At 47.5% G+C, this 22,948-nt stretch overlaps 1 protein-coding gene across 7 annotated transcripts in view; it reads left to right on the top strand.

Annotated features, from left to right (window-relative positions):
• The window catches only part of IQSEC3 (IQ motif and Sec7 domain ArfGEF 3), a 106,754-nt gene that overhangs the window by 60,547 nt on the left and 23,259 nt on the right, over positions 1 to 22,948 (top strand). For 4 of the 7 annotated variants that reach the window (XM_074583640.1, XM_074583652.1, XM_074583630.1 and 1 more), the window contains exons 3-5: positions 6,697 to 6,985; positions 13,417 to 14,510; positions 22,588 to 22,749. In XM_074583640.1, coding sequence (XP_074439741.1) covers positions 6,697 to 6,985; positions 13,417 to 14,510; positions 22,588 to 22,749 — 1,545 coding nt within the window. Of the gene's footprint in view, positions 1 to 4,925; positions 5,011 to 6,696; positions 6,986 to 13,416; positions 14,511 to 22,587; positions 22,750 to 22,948 lie in introns of those variants that run through there. The other 3 variants (XM_074583680.1, XM_074583689.1, XM_074583673.1) reach the window with 2 other exon arrangements.

A 22,948-nucleotide genomic window follows, 5' to 3' on the forward strand; every position in this document is an offset into this window, starting at 1 on the left:
TGCGTAAGCGTTATACCTGCCAACAGGGCATTTGAGCATCCTATTCTTGAGTGAGTGGTTTCTTACACTGCTGTCCAAGTCCAGAAGGGCCATTGCTATTTTTGTTACTCTGTTATTACTCTTATTTACCTGCAACAATTTTTCTTCTTGTAGGAGAGAAGAAACAAAGAGATGAGTTTTGTGTCTTGACCGCATGGGAGCTGTGTAGCTACGGAGTGATCAGTGAGAAAGCTCAGTTTTAATTTTTTACAGGACTAACATTACTGTCCTTGAGCTTTCCTGGCCCTAGAGCCCTGTTTAATCACTCAACTACGCTGTAAACACCTTTCTGAGAGCTATGAAAATTACTCTTAGATCATGAACTGATTCTGGTATTTGACGGTGAGGCAATGGAATCTAATGTGTGGAGCATCCAACTTTTGTGCTCCTGCCTACAGGTCTAGCTTGAAATTGTCTTGAAATATCTGGGGGGAAGGGGCTGCATGTTCTTTCTCAAGTCATCAGGATGGGAATATTTAAGATTTAATAATCTGTCGGTCAAGATCCAACAGATAATCATGGCTCAGCTCCACATCTGACAATTAGAAGCACAGATCCTTGCCAAGCTGCAAATGTGTGTTTCCAGCAGCAAGGAGATGGTGAGGAGCATGCAAGAAAGTGCACCATCCTGATACTGTAGGAACTGAAAAGCAGTCAAATCTCTCCCAGGACAGAGTATGATACAACAGCTCTGTACAGACATGGGGAGCTGTTACTACTAGGAATGGATGTATGGGCTTCTCTGGTTTGATAATTTATTATCACTGACTTGGGCTTTAAGTTTGCAAAATGCCAGGAAGGGAGAAAAAAGGAAGTCATAAAAAACCTCTACATAATACCATTTTTCCTCTGGCATCTCCCTACATCCTTCCCTCAGTGTACTCCTTATAGACAATCTTTCTGAGAAATCTGCACATAGAAGTTAAATATCAGAAGTCTCACCCATGCTAGACAAAAATAATTATGGGTGCCCAGTTGAATTGTCTTAGTGAGAACTTTTTCACCATCCTGCTTTCTTGAAACAAACACCAGGATTCAGCCCAGAACCCAAATAACCCTGTTTTGAAATGCTAGATTAGCTATAGTATTTCATATAAGTCCTCAGTCAGATTGTCTGTTGTCACCATCTTTGTTAACAAAACGGGTTTCTGTCTGCAGCAGGCACATACAGGTCAGCAGTGCAAAAGTAGCGGGAGATATCTGAAACATGGGAGGTGTTTTCTGCAGCAGATGAAATCTCTCTGTAATAATGACTAAGCTAGTTGCTATGGGTCATAAAAGTCATGTAGGAACATCTAGGAAGAACAGAAGAGCTGAATTTATAGTCTTCCTTTTTTATCTGATTGCAAGTGATTTACATTAATATTACAACTTTCAATCAAACAGAATTCAAAGATGTTACAAAACCTTCCCTACCTGATTGCATGACTAGCAGAAAATTGCTTCATTTATCATGCAAGAGTAGCTGTAAAAACTGTGAAAGATGGTGGTATATGATACTTTAGGGCAGCAAGTAAAGAACAGTGATTACAGTTGAAACTGCAGGGGTGATGCTGGGATACAGAACTAAATTAACCTAGTTGGATTTTGGCCAGGACATTGGGATTCACACCTTAGACTCTGCATGGGACTTTTAATTATTACAAGTGGTTAGAAAAATTTGCTCATCCAAGAAACAGAATGTGCAATGGCTCCATTCCCTTCCTTCATCCCACAGCCAGGGAGGCTGATTGCTCACTGGCCAAGGGAAAGAAAGTGGATCCCCATGATTTACTTAAGAACATTTTTTTCCCAGAGATCTTCCATGCTGTAGTGTCTATCCTTGCCCTACTAACTTTTCTTGCTGTTGGGTTTTTTTGTTACTATGATTACAATAGCTACTGAGCCTTCACTTATTAACAAAAACTGTGCTTTACCAATGCAAATCAACTATGTCACTCAGGACAGAGGGAAAAAAACAGGATTGTTAAGATTTTAGCCTATATTTCAATCTTTAGCAGTGTGTTTTGTCACTCATATGAGGATTTCATCCATTGCTGCTACTGGACAACAGAGAATAGGCCTTTTCACAACAGTTCCTCTAAACAGGTTCAAGGTGGGAGTAAACCTGGGGGAAATACAGGATGTTAAGTGGAACCATAGGGCCGTAATGCTAGCATTCAGGCTGCTAAGCAAACTCTGTCTTTACCCCTTTTTTCCATTGCCTATAAGTCACTGAAGTTTACCAGCTGAAGCTGAAATTTCCCAAGTTCGATCTCTTGCTCAAAGGTGAAGTAGGTTTGTCCTCCTTTTTGGAGGCTTTTTTTTCCCCACTGAGTAAAAGTAGTTCAGCCGTTTTATTTTTTTTTTCTCACAAAAAGAACGTGTGGAAACTACTCCCACTTCAGCAAGACTATTTCTTATTGCTTTCTGAACAGCACAACAGCCGAACCAGCAGGGGGTTAAAAAGTTTATATTTAGCATAAAAACGTCCAGCTGAAAAATGCCTTTGAGTGCTTTACTGGAATCTGATTTTGATTTGACCGAGTTTTGACCCTCAGAAAATCCCTTGCATAAGCACAATACATTCTGTATGGGCGTATTCACTGGGCTGAGAGCATGCGTGGAGGAGGAAGGCAAGGTTATACGTGTCCGTGTGGTTAGCTTACATCCTTATTCTAGCACAGTGTCTTTAGGAGCTTCAGTTATGCTCTGTGAGTGGGAGAACTCAGCTTGGTGGTGCTTCTCACACAACCGTGACTGAATGTGTGCACTTAGTGCTTGCAGTCTTAGGGCCCTCCTGTGTCTTGAGGAATGTCCTCAATGCCTAATGAGTTGCTGAGCATTTTGGGTTGGTCCAATGCCCTCTGTCTCATTGTCCAGGGTAAGAATCAAGTCCAGCGAGAATACTTAGGGTCAGACAGAGCCCAGTGTTCAATGGGTAGGTCCGTGGTGATGAGACAGGTCCAAAGTCAAGCTGGGGAGTCAATCTGCAGGTCAGAGTCCAGATCAAGTGGGTGCATGGCCATGGAAAGGGGAAGGAGTGCTGGAGACCAGCACTCTTACAGCCTTGCTGGGGGAGGGACTGATGGCTCTGGGCTGGGCTGAAAAGGGGGAACTGTGCAGGGGATATTTGTGGGGGCCCCAGATGAGGCGGGTCAGACCATTAAGGTCTATTAGTGCTCTAAGGGCCCTGACAAAGGCTTTCCAGAGAGCCTGGGGAATCTTCATATACGGAGGTATTCAAGAATTGACTGGAGAAAGCCCAGATCATAGAATCATAGAATCATAGAATCATAGAATTGTTGAGGTTGGAAGGGACCTTTAAGATCATCGAGTCCAACCTTTAGCCTACCCTGACAAGAGCCACTTCTAAACCATGTCCCTAAGTGCCCCATCTACCCTTGTTTTAAACATCTCCAGGGATGGTGAATCCACCACCTCCCTGGGCAGCCTATTCCAATGTTTAATAACCCTTTCAGTGAAAAAATGTCTCCTAATATCTAATCTAAACCTCCCCTGACGTAACTTGAACCCGTTTCCCCTTGTCCTATCACTTGTCACCAGGGAGAAGAGGTCAGCCCCCATCTCTCTACAACCTCCTTTCAGGTAGTTGTAGAGGGTGATAAGGTCTCCCCTCAGCCTCCTCTTCTCCAGGCTAAACAACCCCAGCTCCCTCAGTCGTTCTTCATAAGGTTTGTCCTCCAGACCCCTCACCAGCTTTGTAGCCCTTCTCTGGACACGCTCCAACACCTCAAGATCAACCTTATCTGTGTTTGGAAACGGCCCTGCTTTGAGCAGGGAGTTGGAATACAGACCTCCAGCCTTCCCTCCCAGCCTGGGTTATTCTGTGATTCCACAAAGCCTCCTGGCTTTTCTCCTGTGTTAGCAGTGCATGCAGGGTATCCTGTCGCTGTGAATGTTACTCACTCAGACTCTAAACTGTGTGCGACAGAAAACCAAATAGGTAGCATACACTAGAGGTGATGTACAGCCTTACAGAGCCACACGCCCGAATGCTGCAAACTCTTACGCACACGCGTCACGTTCTACCACGGGCAGTCAGTGGAGGCTGAACTCAGAAAAATAGAGTTAGGCCTATGTGCAAGTGTTTAGAGGACCATCACGTCAGGGAATATTTGCTGGCATTTAGAGTCCATTCATGCTCGAAGGGAAGTCAACTAGCTCTCTAGTCTACTGCCTCAGGCCCTGATCTGCCCTAAAGAAAGTCTGCGCAGCACACTGTGCACCGTGGCCTTGACTCAGCAGAGCAATTTTGGGATATGTGGCTTGCTGAATCAAAGATTATGCATCTAGCTGAAATTGCTTTGTAGGGCACAGTCCGGTTCCCACTGAAATACTTGTGAGGCTTTTGGCACGCACTTCAATGAAAACATGATCAAGTCCGTGTTCACCTGGTCATCCCTTGAGCCGAGGATAAAAATTACTGCTCTGCTGGTTAAAATGAGAATGGATAGAACAGAGGCTGCCAATAAAAAATGTTGCAGTGAGGGCTGTAAGAGAAAAGTCTTTTATTAATGTTTCCTGCAACGTGGATGGACATAGAACATAAGGAGTTAAAAATAAGTACACGCTTTACATGTACGTATTTAGGTGTAGAAAAAAAGAATGTTCCATTACATAGTATCAGGAATAGAACAAGGAAAGATTTTATAAGTTGTACAACCTAAAAGGACAGTTTTATGCCTCATTTTAATGGTGGTATTTCCTGGTTGATGAGTATGCAGATATGTCATTTTAATATGCTTTGACAAAGACTGGTTTCTTCTGTGAATTTATTTTTTAAGTCTAACTGGTGACTACATGCATGTGTGTAAAAGAAGAAACTTTTTACCTTTAAATCCTTAATTTTTCTTAGTTTTGAAGTTGTGATACTTTATTTTTAGAAACTGTGGGTTCTAAGTTTGATTCTTAAATCTACTGAACAGAAGAGCTGCCATTGGAGAGAATGAACTTCCTTTTAAAGTACTAGTAAGTATGCACAAGTGGTCCGAGGCTTAGGAGGCAAAGTCTATTTACAGGTAGAAGATTTGGGCTCTTAAGTGCTTACAGCACTTTTGAAAATGAGACTTAAATGCCTCTGAGTAATTTGGGCGCTACAAAAAATCATATCTAATTTCCCTGATTTTGCTCAGACATCAACACCAATCATAAAATGATTTGTTATCTAGATGACAGCAGAACCGGTCATATGTGGAGCAAATCCAAGAGAGAGAAATATGATTCAGAAGTGAATTAAATAATTTAATGGTGTTTAAATATGGGAGGCAGTACACATCCTTGATTTCAATGGAATTAAACGCATTGGTTCTGTGGTAACTATTTCCAAACTAGATGTTGCTCTCAGCTAAATACTCCTCCCCTGGAAATCGGTGGAGCTGTATCTGATGGACATAGAATCATAGAATCATAGAATCTTCATGGTTGGAAAGGACCTTTGAGATCATTGAGTCCAACCATATACACACACAAAAAAACCCCCTACAATCTCTGCCGCTAGAGCATGCCCTGAAGTGCCAAATCTATACGTTTCTTAAATACCTCTAGGGATGGTGCAGTAGAACCCAGAGTCCATGTGGACTGGCCTGCACACTCTTGGAAATACCTCTAGGGATGGTGCAGTAGAACCCAGAGTCCATGTGGACTGGCCTGCACACTCTTGGAAATCATAAATTATTCCTCTGTAGCCACTGGAAGGTGACTAATGTAACAACAAACAAACACTCTCATTGTTCAAACAGTCCCCCAGAATACCAAAATCTTGTTTGAAATTGGATGAATCTTGAAAATATTCAGCAAGAGAGGTTAACAGACTTCCTCAGCACTTCAGTGCATCAAATGTGCTAATCCCATCCTGTCTAGAGCAACCTGTCAGCTCTCTTAGAGTGCACTGTTGCCAGACCCTGGTTTCACACAAGCACTGCTGTGGCTGACAGGAGAAAGGGGTGTTTTCCTTTCTCCACAAGATCTCAGTGGCACAGCAATCTGTGGGTCAGAAAGAAATGGCTTCTTTCATGGAAGTTCTGCAGCCTGCTACAGCTGTATTGCAGACTGCTTTAAAGACTCAGGATCTCAGGGCTGGATGGCTGTGTTGCATCTTCATACTTCCAGGTCTCCAAGAGTTTCTCTGGAAACTCTGCAACATTTAGCTGCCCCTGCACCGTTTCCCACATGCCCTTAGAAACTCCAGGGGAAAACTGGACCCCTGGAATCCAGGCTCCATGCCAGGTGATGGAACTCTGGGATGCACAGGGGGATGCTGAGCAACAGGCAGCAAGGGCACAGAGGTGACTGCTAGCTGCTAGCTGCTCCAAGGAGCAGGAGAGGTGTCTGTAAGCCATGACACCCTCCTTGGTGCCTCACCTCCAACTGCAGTACCTTGAGCAGAGGCAGCCGGGCAGCTCCAGGAGTCACAGGACTGGTTTGTACAGTGTGTGCAGCACAGGCGCCTGCTCTCAGGGAGGGAGGTATCAGAGTTTTGGCTGCATCAACTTAAAGTCCTGATCCATCTCTGAGAGAGACCCCTCACAGCCCAGGCTCTCTAAACATTTAAAATGCAACTCAGTGAATGAGTACAGAGAACAACAATAAACATAATCATAAATAAAATATAATAAAAACAAATAAAAAAAGCGAAACATTGCATTTTGTTCACAGTGATGATCCCAGCGGTTCCACAAGCAAGAAAGCCGTGTGTGAAACGGAGGATCCGAAGGAGGCCGGCAGACAGAGTGGCCAGGAAGGCAGGTCCGACACCCTGACGCTAAAAGCCCAGCATGCGGAGCTCCAAGAAGAGCAGGCAGCGGGGTGTTCCCCTCTGGTGCAGAAGGCGAGCCTCCACCACACGGGCTCCCCAGTGAGAGTGCAGCGCAGCAAAGGGACGGCCTCGTGTTCCCATGCAGCTGCCTCCGATTATGAGCTCTCCCTTGACCTAAAGAATAAACAGGTACAGAGGCTTCCTCCTCAGGCTGTGGGAGAAGGGGACGGGGTGGGTGGGACTGCATTCGCACTGTGGTGGGATGTCTTTCAGCAAATACTTTAGCCTTTTGTTCACCTTGAGCATTTGCCCCGCCTGAACAGGCCTGGCCCTTTGGCTACGTGGGGCTGATGGAGGAAGTAGCTTCCCCCCCTCCGACCATGACACCCTTTCACCCAAACCTGCTGGGCTCTGCTCCTCGTTGCCTGGGTTCTGTGGTCCAAAATGGACCCAGATACTCAGTTGTGACTGTAGGCTTAGAAACAGGTTGCGGGCAGGCAAGAGCTGTGGCATCCAGAGATACTGCCTTGCTCACAAGCATACAGTGCTTGTAGAGATCCCAGCAACTGATTGTCCCAAAACACCTTCCTCGTGGGGTGGTCTCCAAGAGCCATCTTGCCCTCTTGGATCACACTGGGCAAGTCCCCAGAGCGCTTCCGCATTAGCCTCTTCAAAGCATGTGCTTTCAGGGGCAGTGGGGTTTATTCAATGAGTGTCCTACACAGTGTCTACCACAATGTTTGTGTATTGCTACCATCCCTGCCTTCAATATGGTGATGGATGCTGGAGAGACAGGCAGGTGTACCAGGCTGAGAGAAAATGATTCAGTTCTTGAAGTTGGAAGCCTTGCCTCCTGTGCCTGAGGCTACAGCCTGGCTCCAGAGCACAAGTCTACCCATGTCTAGCGGCACCTCCTGATGGGATCCCAGCAGGGGATAGCGGGACGGGGCTAATAGCAGCTGGCCTCCTTACTCAAAAGCAATGAGGTGGAATGTGTGCGTGTTTATTGTCCCCTTCCCCCCCGCCCCGCCTCATGTCTCTACAGATTACAGCCCATGAGAGCTCTCTTGTGCCAAACAAAACCTAAAGAATCGTTTCTGACTTTTCCCAGGTATGGCAGCTCAAACAGAGGCTGTTTGATATGCAGACCCTGCAGTATGTGAGATGAGGAGGACAAGCAAGTGCTAGTGACGGTGTCCAGATTACGTTCAGTGGGAGAATTCAGTGGGAGCTGTGCTATTGCAGATGAAGGGTCTCAGCGAATGAGGTTCACACAGAAGAAGCTGCTGCTCCTGGGACATCTCTGCCACTTCCCTCAAGGCATAGCTGCTGTCCTTAAACATACATATCAGATCAATGGCCCAATAAATTCCTGAGCAAAAAAGAGACCTCGGCTCTTTAGCTCTGTCTTTCTCAAAAGAGAGAGAATGCTCAACTCAGACAGAATTCCTGCTTCACACCAGGAAAAGAAACAAGAGACTAATTAACTGGCTTCACAAGCTAATGTGATATATCCTCAGGGTGGGCCAGATCTTGGCTGCTATATATGGGCTTAGCCTCCTTAATGTCCTGGAGCTGCTCTGATTTGTCCTGGGGAGCATCTGTCCTTTGGTATTTTAGCTTTAAGGTCATGTTGTCCTATCACTGTTCTTGCAGCAGAGGCCAGACCTGCCCTGGCTGCATGTGAGACAGAGAGACATGGTAGCTGCTTGTTCATTAAATTCTGGTGCCTCGCAGTGCTGACCTTGCAGGGACCTAGCCTATCTCATAGGTGAAACCACTTTTCTCACAGCAAAAGGGGCTTTACAGTATGTGTGCTGCTCTAGCCTGATGGATGTCCTCAGTGGATTGCCTCCAGCTTTGGAAGGGGAGATTTTCAGGCAGTGAAGAGTATTACTTCTTCCAGTCTTGCACTCTAATAAGTGTTTTCATAGGTATTCCTATCAACTTTCTTGTCAGTTCTCTTGAGTGGGAATAAGGGTGATAGGACCCTCACAGCGCTGTCCCAGTAGTTCCCTAGTCATAGCACAAATTGTAATACATTAATAGAGCTTACAGTAAGAAAAACAGGTGGAAGGAGACATTTTTAGTCTCACAGTGCAGCTGAAGTCACATTTAACTTTCAGGAGAGGACTGAGTGCTAGTAAGGAAGAAGGGTAGCATACAGCCTACTCTGCAGGGCTTGGAGGTGCAGGTCATCTACCCGTCATTACTCCTCAGCATCATACTAGAGGGTTGGTGAGTGGTGTCATGGCTCTCCTTGCTCTCTGTCCCATGAAACAGAGCATGCTGACAGTGCGCAAAGCAGAAGTACACTATGCTAGGAGGCTGGAAAGGAAACTCAAGCACTAAAGTTTCCCTAGGCTTAAGCTCTATTGTATGTTGGGAAAATGGAGGGGATCACAGAAGACAGGAGCACGCTTTCAGTTGTACATAGTCTTCTGCTGTGCTGAAGGGCGGCAGATGTCCCATGTATGAAGGAAAATGTCCTGTTAACACAGGGCCCTTAACAAGGGCAATATCCTTACATTGTGAAAGGTTGGTGGGAGGGAGGGGTGTTAAGAATGGGTGATAGAGAACATGTATGCTCTGTATGTCTTTTTTTTATATTATTTTTTGCAATGCATGCATTGACTGGAGTGACTCAGATTCTGTCACTGAGCCTGATTCTCTTCTTGCTAACATGGTGGCATGTCACCATGCTCAGTGGCAGTCTGGGTGGAAAACCAGTGCTAACTGAGAATAAGATCAGGCTTATTTTCTCCTGGCAGATTTATGAATTTATGCCTATGGGCAACAAAGCCATGGGGTGTGCACCTCAAATGTTTGGCCATATTCAGGCTTGGCACTTTGGCTTGCCTTAGGCTTGCCTTGTTAAAGCTGCCTTCATGTGCAATCCCTCATGGCAATTGATATTTCACGGCCATTTCTAATTCAGCCACAAGGCCTGAGTTGCTCAGACTGAGTGGTCATATTGAGGTCCAGAAATGTATTAAGCTAATTATTCTTTGAAATCCCTCCCGACCCCCCTCCCACTTTTCCCTTCCTTTGGCGCCGGCTGTCGGATCATTCCCCAGAGAAGAGTAGCTTTAAGTAGGCAATTATTTGTGATTCATAGGGTTTATTAGGAGTGAGAGAAGGCCAATCACGTCTGGCCTTTCTCGCCTCTCAAATGGGAAGAGAAGGTTCTTCCAGCAAGCCAGACATACATCTCCATTACCTGTGACTGCTGTGGTGCTAATGGATGCCCTTTCCTCCTCTCAAGAGGAAGAAAACAGGCCAACAGCTATGTGAAATCCTTAATTCCTCTGGAGTGTCAGTTAACTTGACCTGATAGCAAACATGAATGTCTCAGACATCAGTAGAGAGTAAATGGCTGGGGTTCATCAAGGAGAGAGAGATGGAAACCCACTCCTATCAAGCCAGGGTGGGGAGGGGATTTCTTCACGGGGGTGCTAGTTCTGACTTTGCCAGTCTTCTCAAGCACCCTTTGGACCGGTCCCTGGTCCTTGTTATCCCAGCCACAAGACACTGTAGGACTCCCCTGGCTTTGGACAGGGCCGGATGGCAGTGGACCACATGCAGAACCTGTCCTTGCACTCCTGGTTTGAACTGGAGAACAGACTATGTTGGGAGTCCTCTCACTTTACATCTTCTTCTGCTCCTTAATGCCTTAGTCCTTTGGGAGGACTGAGATAATGGGCTGCAAAAAGCTGGTTATGTTTTATCAAGGTACTGACAGCCTGCACCGTTCTTTTAGACTTTTAGAAGGATCTCTCCTCTTAGTAGTTATTAAAGTCTGCCTTTTCAGGAACTGTCCTTGCATGAGATAAACTGGCCTTTTACATCAGATCAGCGATGACATCTTGTCTTGGCCTCTAATAAGATCAGAGCATATGAATTTCATGTTTTCAGAACGGCTGTCACCTCCTTGGAAACCTCAGATAATTATAAGGCTCTTGCTTCTGCATTATTTTGCATCTTACTATTATTCTGTCCCTCAGATAGCTGTGTCTGTCCCTCCCATTTGTTCCTCTTTCCCTCCCAACACAATTAGCTTTACATTTTGATTAACCAGACTGTTATATTAAGTGCTCATGGTCAGTTGTCAGTAATAACTGTCTGGGCTGGGCCTGCACAGGTTATTGGTTTAATTTGCATTTATCTGCCTGGCCTTCCTCCTGAAGGGAAGGGCCAAGGGATAATCAGTCTCTTTCCAGGAGTCCAACTTTAAAGAGATGTGAAAGGAGTGCTGTTTTTATGGTGGGATTTAAGATAGTCATTTTGGAAAGAAAGATAAAGAATCTCAGCAAAACCCTTCTGCTTGTTACCCAGAGTCTCTTCTTGTCCTTGTATTCCTCTTTCCAGCCACATCAAACTCCGGGGATAAGCAGGTACCTTGTTTATCCAAAACACCTACTAAGGGGTCTTGTGGTGAATGAACCTGGATCCATGGTCATTGTGTGGGTGATTTTTAGCACCAGTTCTGCAGACCCTTTCTAGGAGGGTAACAGGGCAAGTATCAGGCCAATGTTTTTTAAATTAAGGGTAAGCTGAACTCTGAGCCAGCTACCTCTATAACTGCAGCGGCCAACTCCATTGCTAAACAAATTGCTAGTATTTCTCAGTGCTATGCTTTGATACTTGCTTTGGACAGATGTAAATTCAAGGGCAGGACAAGGCAAACAGAAAACAGAAGCCTACCCTATGTTTGAGTACAAGGCAAAGGGTCCCTGCTTCATTTCCAGTGAGGGAAATATGAAAAGATATGCCCGTTGTGCTCCCTTCCAGAAATGGCAGCCTCTCATCCAGTGTGCGGCAGGATCCCTAAGACTTGTTGCTGCCTGGGGTGATGGGGTGCCAGTGGGCAAAGCCTTCAGTACTTACTCCAGCAGCCAGGATACCAGTGCTGGGACAGAATGGCTGGGGTCATGTTGTTCCTTACTTTCTGTCATCTCCCAAGGTCATATTGTCTTCACCTACTTCCAGAAGAGTTAGTATTGGAGAGATGCCAGAGGTGATTTACTTCTCACAGCTGCCATTCCAGGGCCTCACTTGTACCTAGATCACTCACTGATGGTTTTATCTGCAACTTCACTGATGGTTTTATCTGCAACTTACATAGTGTTACAAAAAAGGAAAAGAGGAAGCAGATGACATGACATGACTCTGCGAGCTGAGGCTCATGCTTCAGTCTCACTTTGACTACCAAAACAGTTTGCATTTAAACTCAGATCTTCTGTGAGCTCAGTCCTTCATCCTGTGAGTGCTGGGCCAGCAAGGCATGGTGAGGGGCGAGTGGTGTCTGTCTGGGGATAAGGATGCAGTCAGTAAAACTCATCCTTTGGATCTGCTAATGAGCTCATACCGTATGAATGATGTAGTGCTAATAGTTCAGGACTGATTTTACCAGCACTCCCAGTCCTGCGCTTTACCTCTTTTTTTGGCTTTTCCACATGTGCACACACAGATCTAAACACTACAGTCTGCACCTGTGAAGTGCCAACAATGTAGAGTTTAGTTCATAGTTCAGGCAAAACCTCAGTGAAGGCAACTTGAGTTCATCCTTCTTTTTTTCTGCAAGCCCATCATCCACCATCATCTTCACACTGCCCCTCTTGTCCTCGGTCAGTCACTCACTGGAACCAAGTCATCTAACATTCTCCAGTAGCATGTTAGTGAAGGTCCAGCTGCAGAGGAGGGGTGAGGGGATTACTGGGAAGTATAAATACTAGACTATGGAAGAGAAATTACCATACATACTTGCTTTGTTGAAGCCGGTTGAGATGCCACTTAGCTGTATGTGTATGTATTTACATATGTGTTGTTACCAGCTCAGGAAGGAGTAAATCCTCCTACTTCTACTTGTTCTTAATATCTTGTCTCAACATTTAAAATCCGAATTTTTTACCTTTCAAAACCGAGAGTGTTCCTTTTCTTGGGTAGTTTTTATTTCACTGCTGTCTGACACCTGAAAAACTCAGGTATCAGAAAGGAACACACTTTGGGATTCAGAGTGCTTTTTAAAAGACACTGAACAAACCCAGCCTCTGCTAACTTCTATGGAAGCTGATGTTTCTCACTAGCTCCTATGATCAAGCCAGCATTTTTTGCATTTAAAAATTAATTTTTCTTTCCTTTTTCTGAATGGTTTCTCCTTTCCCTGAGAGTATTTCCTGAGGTGACTAAGGAGAGGAGGAGCATTAGCAACACTCTGAGACAAGGGATGATGCTTGACATTACCAGAGCACTGCTGACCAGGAAGACACGTTGCTGAAACGCTGTATTTGCAGTGATGAACGTGCCCTAAAGGCCATCAGAAGTGGGTCTGCAAGGGAAGCGCAACTCCAGGCTCCAGCTTGTATGAGTGATGCTCTAGGAAGAGGCAAGATCATGTTACAGCTGTGAGGAAGCTCACAGTACTGATGCTTTAGCCTGTGATGCCCTAAGGGGGGCCTTATGTTGAAATCAAGGGCTTGGCAGTGCAGGAAAAAGCTAATTCGGTGTTAGAAGTTCCTCTGACAGTCATTATTCACTAATCAGTGTAGGAACTGGTGTAACAGAAAGCCATCAGAAGTCAATTAGCAAAAAATAACCTCTCCTGTTTGTATGTCTTTCAGATCGAAATGTTAGAGCACAAATACGGAGGTCACCTGGTATCTCGAAGGGCAGCCTGCACCATCCAGACTGCTTTCCGTCAGTACCAGCTCAGCAAGAACTTTGAGAAGATCCGCAACTCACTGCTGGAGAGCCGCATGCCACGCCGCATCTCTCTGAGGAAAGTCCGGGTCCAGAACTCGGAAAGCTTCTCCGCTGAGAAAGCCCTAGTGGAGGGGTACAACTTTGTGGGCATCCCATTGGTGAGGTCCCCATCTTTGCCAGCCACCATCAGTGGAGCACTGACCGAGCTGGAGGACTCCTTCACAGAACAAGTTCAGTCCCTGGCCAAGTCTATTGATGATGCCCTCAGCACCTGGAGCCTGAAGACCATGTGCTCACTGCAAGATGGGGGCTCATACCAGATAAGGGAGACCTTCAGTGCCAGCTCAATGCAGCCAAACCAAGACTTAGAAGCTGAGCTGCAAGACAAGGAGAAGGAGGAAGGGCTCCTGCCAGATACCCTACCCAAGAGCAGCAGCACTCTTATGATGGCTTTTCGAGACGTCACAGTCCAGATTGACAACAAGAACATCTCTGTCTCATCGTCTACCTCGGTGTCCATGGCAAACTGCCTCAGCAGCAATGGCCAGGCTGGGCTCTCTCAAGCTACCAAGGCTGAAGAAAGCCCAGGAGAAGGGGAGGGAGAAGCCAGTGAACCACCATCTGCCCCAGAGAGCTTACCTGAATCCGGAGCTCTCCAGAACAGCCACACTCTCACCGAGGTGAATGTCAGTACTAATGGCACAGGAGACAGCAGTGCTGAGCCTGGGCAGATGTCAGTGCAGAAGCTCCAGTTTGATGCTAGCAACGAGATGGGGCAAAGCAAAGGCTCTGAGTCTGAGAATGCAGACAACTCAGAGCAGCTGAGCAGCAGCAGCACCTCCACTTCAGCCAAGTCAGCCTCTGAGGTGTCCTCAAAAGAAGCACTGCAGGCCATGATCCTCAGCCTCCCAAGGTACCACTGCGAGAATCCAGCTAGCTGCAAGTCCCCCACACTTTCCACAGACACCATGAGGAAGCGCCTCTACCGCATTGGGCTGAACCTCTTTAATATGTAAGTGACTCTTCCTCTTTCGTGTTTCCCAGCCTATTTCATGCCTCACAAGAACAGGTGACAGCAAGCTCTTAGTCTAGATCCATATCTGGGGAAGTTGTTTTGTATTCAAGGGCATGGCCATCTGGGTATGCAATGCAGAGCACGAGTTGGCTGCCCAGAAGCTTTTTTCCTAAAGTCCCCCAAGTGCTGTCCTGATCATCTGCCTAACAGAGGAGCAAGCCCAGTGCCCCATGAGTAGTGCTCATGCTCTCCTGAATTCTGAACCTTCAGTCCCAGTTGCTGACCATTTGGCATCCACCAGCTGAGCCTGGGATCTAGGTTCCTGCTCCACTCTGTTGCAAAGGAACAAGGATAGCTGGGGATGTAAACCCAGCCCTGGTTACTTAACATGGAGCATTCCCAAGTGAAGGGAAGTAGAGCTGAGCTTGGCTAGCCCGGTATCAGTGCTCCGGCTGTCATTTTCCTTATGGTATTTGGGTAGATTTTCACCTGACAGACCAGGTTTAGTCATCTCAGTCTCTCACACATCTGAGTCTGATATCCTATGAAAAGTCTGTAGGTGTGAAAGCAGAAGCAGAGCAGCCCAGAGATTACCGTCAGAAGAGGTTAACTGAAGGGGTCACACATAGTCTATTTTGGATTGGCAGAAAGCATCTGAACTGCTATAAGGAGCTTTAGATTTGCTCGTTGCCTTTCAATGAGACTTTTCTCATCAAAGCAAGCCATGAGAAATACTGGTTTTTGCTCCATCATCACACACTTATCTTCCGCTGTCTTGGTTTCCATTTGAGTCCCCTGATGAAGATGCTGGGGATGTAATGCACTCATACTAGAAGAATGTTTTGCCACACATTAGCATGGGCCTTTTGGTGAGAGTGAAGACTAAAGATTATGCAATCCTAGGCAGAAGTTTTGCACAGACAAGAGGGCAATGCACAGGGTTTATGTATGTGTAGCATGGAGGCTGTGGACTCCAGGAGGCAGGAACCTGGAAGAGAGAATTTTAGGGCTGGGCTCAGACTGCATCCAGAACTGAAGTGATGTTAGAGCAGACAGATTTGGAACTCTCACAGAACTGAGGAGGTCATTTTACTAGCTCTAAGATCAGGTTGCTAACAGGTGGGTCCATGTTTATACATCAAAGTCAGGCTCTGGGCGCACACAGATTTGCCTGATGAACACAAGAACGCTGGAATGAGAGAAGGTAGGCACCAAACACAGGTGGGGGTTGATTATGGTATAATTCCAGGTCCACCCAGATGTTTTGGTGTTTGTGTTGGGATAGGTGTACTTCTGGAGGGGACATGGGGCTCACAGCTCTGCTACTAAATGTTTCAGTATTCTCAGCTGTGCTTGGCAGGAGTCCCTCCACCCAATGCGTTTTCCTTTGGTTCTTGCACAGTCGACATGAACACTGATGTGAAGATAAAGCAGGAGTGAAAATGCTTTTTCCTGGCCTCTCCTCCTTCACTAGTCTGCCTGGCACACATTCATGTGACATATTAGCAGCACCAGGTCTGTCTTGGGGAAGCAGCTCTGCCATCCTCCCTTCAGTGATCTGAAGGTCCCTGTGGGATAGAAGACTTAACGTGGAACTCCAAAACACAACTTCCTAGCCAGACCTCTCCTGCACCCTTGAAACGATCTACTGAAATAATGTGCGGTAACCTGTAAGGCTCAGTTTTCTTGACAAAACATTGGAGGATAGGGAGGCAGGGAACTGACCATAGCCAAACAACCAAAACCACTGCAGTCTGCAGTGAACCCACAGCCAAGCAACAAAAAACTCCCCCACCAGCACACACAGAAGGGAGGGGGGCCAATAATGCAGAAGAATGGAGGCTTGCAACAGCAAGGACCATCGGGAGGAAGAGACTTCCCCTGAAGCCTGAAGTGCCCTTGCAGAACCCCTTCACTGCTCTGCAGACTGAAGAGGAAAGACCAGTCACCTGAGGAGAGACACTGGAGCTGAGTAAGGCAGCCTGATCTGCTCCCCAGGGCAACTAAGAAAAGGTGACAGGTGATAAGTAGTAGGTGACTCTCTTCTGAAAAGTATGGAGGCACCCGATGGAACCTCAATCCATCCCACATCCAGTGTGAATGCCAGTGCCAGCAATAGATGCCCAGAGCCTGGAGGAGGATCACAGTTCAGCAGGAGAGCACCTGGAGTGCAGCACAAAGGAATTCCAGTCACTCCAGCCAGTAAATTAGCTTCATCGGGGGCCCAACTTAAATGCCTCTATGCAAATGCACGTAGCACGGGGAATAAACAAGAGGAGCTAGAGACGTGCACACCTGCAGGGCTATGATCTTAGTGGCATCATGGAGACGTGGTGGGATGGCTTCAATGACTGGAGTGTTGGAATGGAAGGACAGGCAGGGGAGATGAGGGGGGAGTGTAGCCCTCTATGTCAAGGACCAGCTGGAGTGCATGGAGCTCTGCCTGGTGATCAATGAGGAGCCAACCAAGAGCTTATGGGTCAGGATTAAAGGGAGGGCAGGGACAGGCGATGTTACAGTGGGGGTCTGTTACAGACCACCCAACCAGGAAGACCAAGCAGATGAGTCCCATTATAGACAGATAGGGGCAGCCTCATGTTCACAAACTCTGGTCCTCATGGGGGACTTCAATCATCCCAATATTTGTTGGAGGGACAACACAGCAGGGCATAAGCAATCCCTGAGATTCCTTGAATGCATTAATGATAACTTCCTTCTCCAAGTGATAGAGGAGCCAATGAGGGGAGGTGCCATGCTGGACCTTGTTCTCGCCAACAAGGAGGGTCTGGTGGGGAATGTGAAGGTAAAGGGCGGACTTGGCTGTAGTGACCATGAAATGGTGGAGTTCAAGATCCATAGGGCAGCAAGGAGGGCACATGGTAAGCTCACTACCCTGAACTTCAGGAGAGCAGACTTTGGGCTCTTCATGGATCTGCTTGGTAGAGTACCATGGGATAAAGCCCTGGAGGGAAGATGGGCCCAAGAAAGCTGGTCAATATTCAAGAATCACCTCCTCCAAGCTCAGGAGCAATGCATCCCAACAAAGAGGAAGTTGGGCAAAAATGCCAGGAGGCCTGGATGAACAACGTGCTCCTGGACAAACTCAAACACAAAAAGGAAGCCTAGGGAGGGTGGAAGCAAGGACAGGTACCCTGAGAGAAATACAGAGAAATTGTCTGAGCAGGTTAGGAAAGCTAAAGCCCAGAGAGAACTAAATTTTTACAGGGATGTCACGGGTAACAAGAAAAGCTTCTACAGGTACGTCAGAGATAAAAGGAAGACTAGGGAAAATGTGGGCCCTCCCTAGAAGGAAACGGGAGAAGTGGCTACCTGGTATATGGAGAAGGCTGAGGTACTCAATGACTTTTTTGCCTGTTTTCACTGGTAAGTGCTCTAGCCACACCTCCCAAGTCGCAGATAGGGACTGGGAGAATGAAGAACCGCCCACTGTAGGAGAAGGTCAGGTTTGAGACCATCTAAGGAACCTGAAGGTGCACAAGTCCATGGCACCTGATGAGATGCATCTGTGGGTCCTGAGGGAACTGGTGGATGAAATTGCTAAGCCACTATCCATCATGTTTGAGAAGTCGTGGCAGTCTGATGAAGTTCCCACTGACTGGAAAAGGGAAACATAACGCCCATTTTTTAAAATGGAAAAAAGGAAAACCCGGGGAACTACAGGCCAGTCAGTCTCACCTCTGTGCCCAGCAAGATCATGGAGCAGCTCTTCCTGGAAACCATGCTAAGGCATGTGGAAATAAGGAGATGATTTGTGACAGCCAACATGGCTTCACTAAGGGCAAACTGTGCCTGTCAAATTTGTTGGCCTTCTACAGCAACGTTGCAGTGTTGGTGGCTAAAGGGAGAACAACTGATGTCATCTACCTGGATTTGTGCAAAGTTTTTGACACTGTCCTGCATGACGTCCTTGTCTCTAAATTGGAGAGACAAGATTCAGTGGACAGGGAAATGGCTGGATGGTCGCACCCAAAGATTTGCAGTCAATAGCTCAATGTCCAAATGGAGACCAGTGACAAGTGGCATTCCTCAGCAGTCAGTGTTGAGACTGGTGCTGTTAAACATCTTTGTTGGCAACATGGACAGAGGAATTGAGTGCACCCTCAGGAAGTTTGCTGATGACACCAAACTGTGTGGTGCAGTCGACACGCTGGAGGAAAGGGATGCCATCCAGAGGGACCTTGACAGGCTTGGGAGGTGGGCCTGTGCCAACCTCATAAAGTTCAACCAGGCCAAGTGCAAGGTCCTGCATGTGGGTCAGGGCAATCCCAAGCACAAATACAGGCTGGGCACAGAATGGTTTGAGAGCAGCGCTGAGGAGAAGGACTTGGGGGTGTTGGCTGATGAGAAGCTCAACATGAGCCAGCAATGTGAGCTTGCAGCCCGGAAAGCCATCCTAGGCTGCATCAAGAGAAGCGTGGCCAGCAAGTCGAGGGAGGTGATTCTGCCCCTCTATTCTGCTCTTGTGAGACCCCACCTGGAATACTATGTCCAGCTCTGGGGCCCCCAACATAAGAAGGACATAGACCTGTTGGAGCCAGTCCAGAGGAGCGCCATGAAGATGATCAGAGGGCTGGAGCACCTATGCTATGAGGACAGGCTGAGAGAGTTGGGGTTGTTCAGCCTGGACAAGAGAAGGCTCTGGGGAAACCTTGTGGCCTTTCAGTACCTGAAGGGGACCTACAAGAAAGCTGGTGAGGGACTTTTTACAAGGGCATGTAGTGATAGAACAAGGCATAATGGCTTTAAACTGAAAGAGGGTAGATTTAGATTAGCTATTAGGAAGAAATTCTTCACTATGAAGCACTGGAACAGGTTTCCCAGAGGAGCTGTGGATGCCCCATCCCTGGAAGTGTTCAAGGCGAGGCTGGATGGGGCTTTGAGCAGCCTGGTCTAGTGGGAGGTGTCCGTGTCCAGGGTAGGGGGCTTGGAACTAGGTGATCTTTAAGGTCCCTTCCAACCCAAACCATTCTATGATTCTATGACCTGTTAGCTTTGGGGAATGAAGCCTTTGTTTTATTCTCTGAGCAGGATTAAGGGCCACATGGCTCCCCTTGTGACACTGTAGCGCACCTCCATCCAAGGGGCTGGGAAGGCCATTCAGCTTTCTGATCTTATTTGGTTGCTGGTTTCCTTGTCAATTTCCAGCAAGAAACCATTTTACTATTGTAGGATTTGCGATGTGGGCACCATCCCGCAGGTCATGGAGCTGAGGCCATGCTTGCATGTGCACACATCCTTTTTGCTGACCAGTCCCCTGGACCAAGAGCTGAAAGCCTCCAGTTGCTAGCACCGTCTGCCATAGTCTATCCAGCCTTGCATTGCCTTTTCAGCAAGCAGCACTCTGGCTCAGAGCAGGCCCCTGGGAGCACATTGATGCTGCGCTGCCGTGGCACTTTCCCCATCCCCACTCTACAGTGAGGGGGTGGAATCCCTGGAATGGAGAGTGCTTCATTATGCGGCGCTGCTGTAATAACTCAGTGTGTGTGGGCAGCTGGCTGCGTGGGCAGAGGGAAAGCCAGCAGGACGTGAGGAATCCCGCAGCATTTGCTGGCTGTGCTTAACACCCCTGCAACACTAAAGAAAATAGCAGGGACCAGGCTCAGGAGAGATGGAATTGGAGTTGTCTGCTGCACATCTGGGCAAAAGCCGCATGCTGCAGTACATGGGATATATATGCAAGTGTTCAGTGGCAGAGGTGCTGTATTGCTATCAGGATTTTGTGGGGAACAAATTGAATTCAGGGAAAAAATGATGAAAGGCTGCTGTTAGCAAAAGAATAGTGTATGCATGTATATTTGAGTTATAGTCTAGGCAGTGCAGGAGGGCTGTCACAGCCGGACTGTTTTATCCTACATCCTTTTGCATCACGTGTGCCATCTCTACTGAAATCTGCACATCTGTGTGAGTGTGTGAGCTGTTTTTTTCTGGCCACATTCAGCTCCCAGCTCCTCTGGAGTGAATCCACATTCAGTCCAGTGGCTTTGGAGTCACACCAGTGTAGCTGAGATCACCCTTGTGCTGTGAACACCATCCTGTCCCTCACCAAATACCAAAGTGTGCAGGTGGAGGTGTATTTCATGAATCTCTGTTGCTTAACTTGGCTTTATCCCTGACCATATGACCTCTGCACTTAGCAGAGAACTTTGCCTATGCTCTTCAAAGGTGAACCAGGAGATCTGTGTGATAATACGGACGATACATTGTTGCTTTTCCCTGAAGAAGGCCTGGGTTTTTCAATATCAGATCTTGCAGCTCTCCTGTTCATAAATGTCATGGGCCGACTTGTTCTCCCAGCCACTCTCCCTAGGGATGTCACGCTGCCCAGGATATTTCCTTTGTTCCATTGCAGAGTAAGCAGAACTATTTCAAGCCTGCCTACTTTTTTGTATCCATGAGGCCCCTGTAAGGAGCAGACCATTCTCCTGAATGCCGATCCCCCTAAAGCTAGACATATGTTGCTCACCCACATCCTTCACCACCTGACAGTGTCACAGTCTGTGCCTGTGCATATCATGCATTCACGTGCTCTAAGATCTCATGCTATCCTTTCCTCACCCCATGAAACTGCCTGAGCAAACTCACTCCTTGAGCCTTGACAAAAATCCCTGAATTTGGGTTAATGATGGAAATACGGCATCCCTTCATGAAGAAGCTACCCTCTTTCCTCTCCATCTCACCAGCTCAGAGAACCAAAGGAATGTGGAAATCTTCCTGGTGTTGCACTAATTCCCCTCAGCAGGAGTGCATCATGACAGACACCCTTCAGTGGGGCAGACTGAAATATAGGAAGAAAACCTCCTGCACAATACACACATACACACTCATTCCTGCCTGTACTGTGGGACAGGCACCACTCATAGGCTCACAGACACTCCCAGGATACATAGGAGCATGTGTGCTCACAGGAGACATGAGGAAAAAGGCAAAATGTGCAGACACAGGGTCTCTGATGGACATGTATGGTGCAAGAGAAATCTGCATGTACAGGACATAGACACACGCAAATGTGTGCTTGTTGAGATACGCGCTACCCACCCACCCCCCCCCAGGAGCTGCATATGCGGGCACAGACACTGGCGCAGTAAGAAGCAGAAAATCCCTCCCACAACAAGGCAGTCAGGCCCACTCAGCACCAGGCCTGCTCTCGGAGAGGCACTCACAGCCATGGAGGGAGAAAAGCCCTCTGCCTGGGAGCTGCTCTCAGCTCTCTCCCAGCTCTGACAAGGCATTCTCCAGGTGCGTGCTCTCATCCACCCACACACAGAGATTTCTGCCTGAGGGGGTAAATCAATAGAGAAGGGAAGAACAATACAGCCAAAGGTGGGGGGAGCGGAGGAAGAGATAAGCAAATCTGAGCATGGGATTTCCGTTCAGGCAGCCAGCATCAGGCTCAGGTGAGGAAGGTAGAAAGTGTCACTCAACACTGAGCACTAAAAAATGTATGAAAAAGAGATGCAGGAAAAATGCCCACCTTTGGTCGTCCCCCTTGTCTTGAGCCTCATTTGCCCATAGTCCCTGGCAGCAATGTCTCCTAATGCTGTCCACTGTCACATTTTTGCCTTTGTCTGCCCTACAGAAGGTGCAACCCCAGCTCCCCTAAAGCAAAGGGTCACGTGCCCAGCTCTCAGCTCCTGGGGGGAGCTCTCTGTGGGTTGCATTTGGAGCAGCTGAACGTACTGATATTTCTTGTGCTGTCTGTGTGGGACACACAGTCTAATCATGTCCTCATGAGAGTCACTGATGTGACTGGTATTGTGCAGCAGGGTCCATTGTAGCAGTGGTATGGCACTTGTGATCACCAGGTGACAGCAGGTGCTACAAGCGACACGACATGTCCCATGGCATCTGATTGTCCTTAGCGGCAACTGGGAGGGAGTCCCCCAAGTGACTTTTCCTTGCCCCCCACCAATGTCAACCCTGCCACACACAGGAACTCATAGGAGCCCATGCACATAATGGGGTCTGCATTGCTGCAAGCCATGAGGTCAGGCAGAGGCAATAATGCCTCAATGAGATCATGCAAACTCACCATGTCTCTGTCCTTCCCTTTCAGAAACCCAGACAAAGGCATCCAGTTCCTGATCTCCCGAGGCTTCATCCCGGACACCCCCATTGGGGTGGCACACTTCCTGCTCCAGCGGAAGGGTCTCAGCCGCCAGATGATTGGGGAGTTCCTGGGTAACAGCAAGAAGCAGTTCAACAGGGACGTCCTGGAGTAAGTGTGGAAACTTCCCCTCCTCCCTGCACTGTAAAGGAGTTGCCAGCCAACTCTGACCCTGGCTGCACCAGCAAGCACCCCATCCTCCATGCGCTTCCATCCCCCCTCTGCAGGAAATTCACCGTCCCCCCTCTCTATTTGACACCTCTCAGTGCATTTCCCAGCAACGTGTTTCCCCCTTAATATCAGCAGCTCT

Source organism: Larus michahellis, chromosome 1, assembly GCF_964199755.1.
Source record: "Larus michahellis chromosome 1, bLarMic1.1, whole genome shotgun sequence".
Lineage (NCBI taxonomy): Eukaryota > Metazoa > Chordata > Aves > Charadriiformes > Laridae > Larus > Larus michahellis.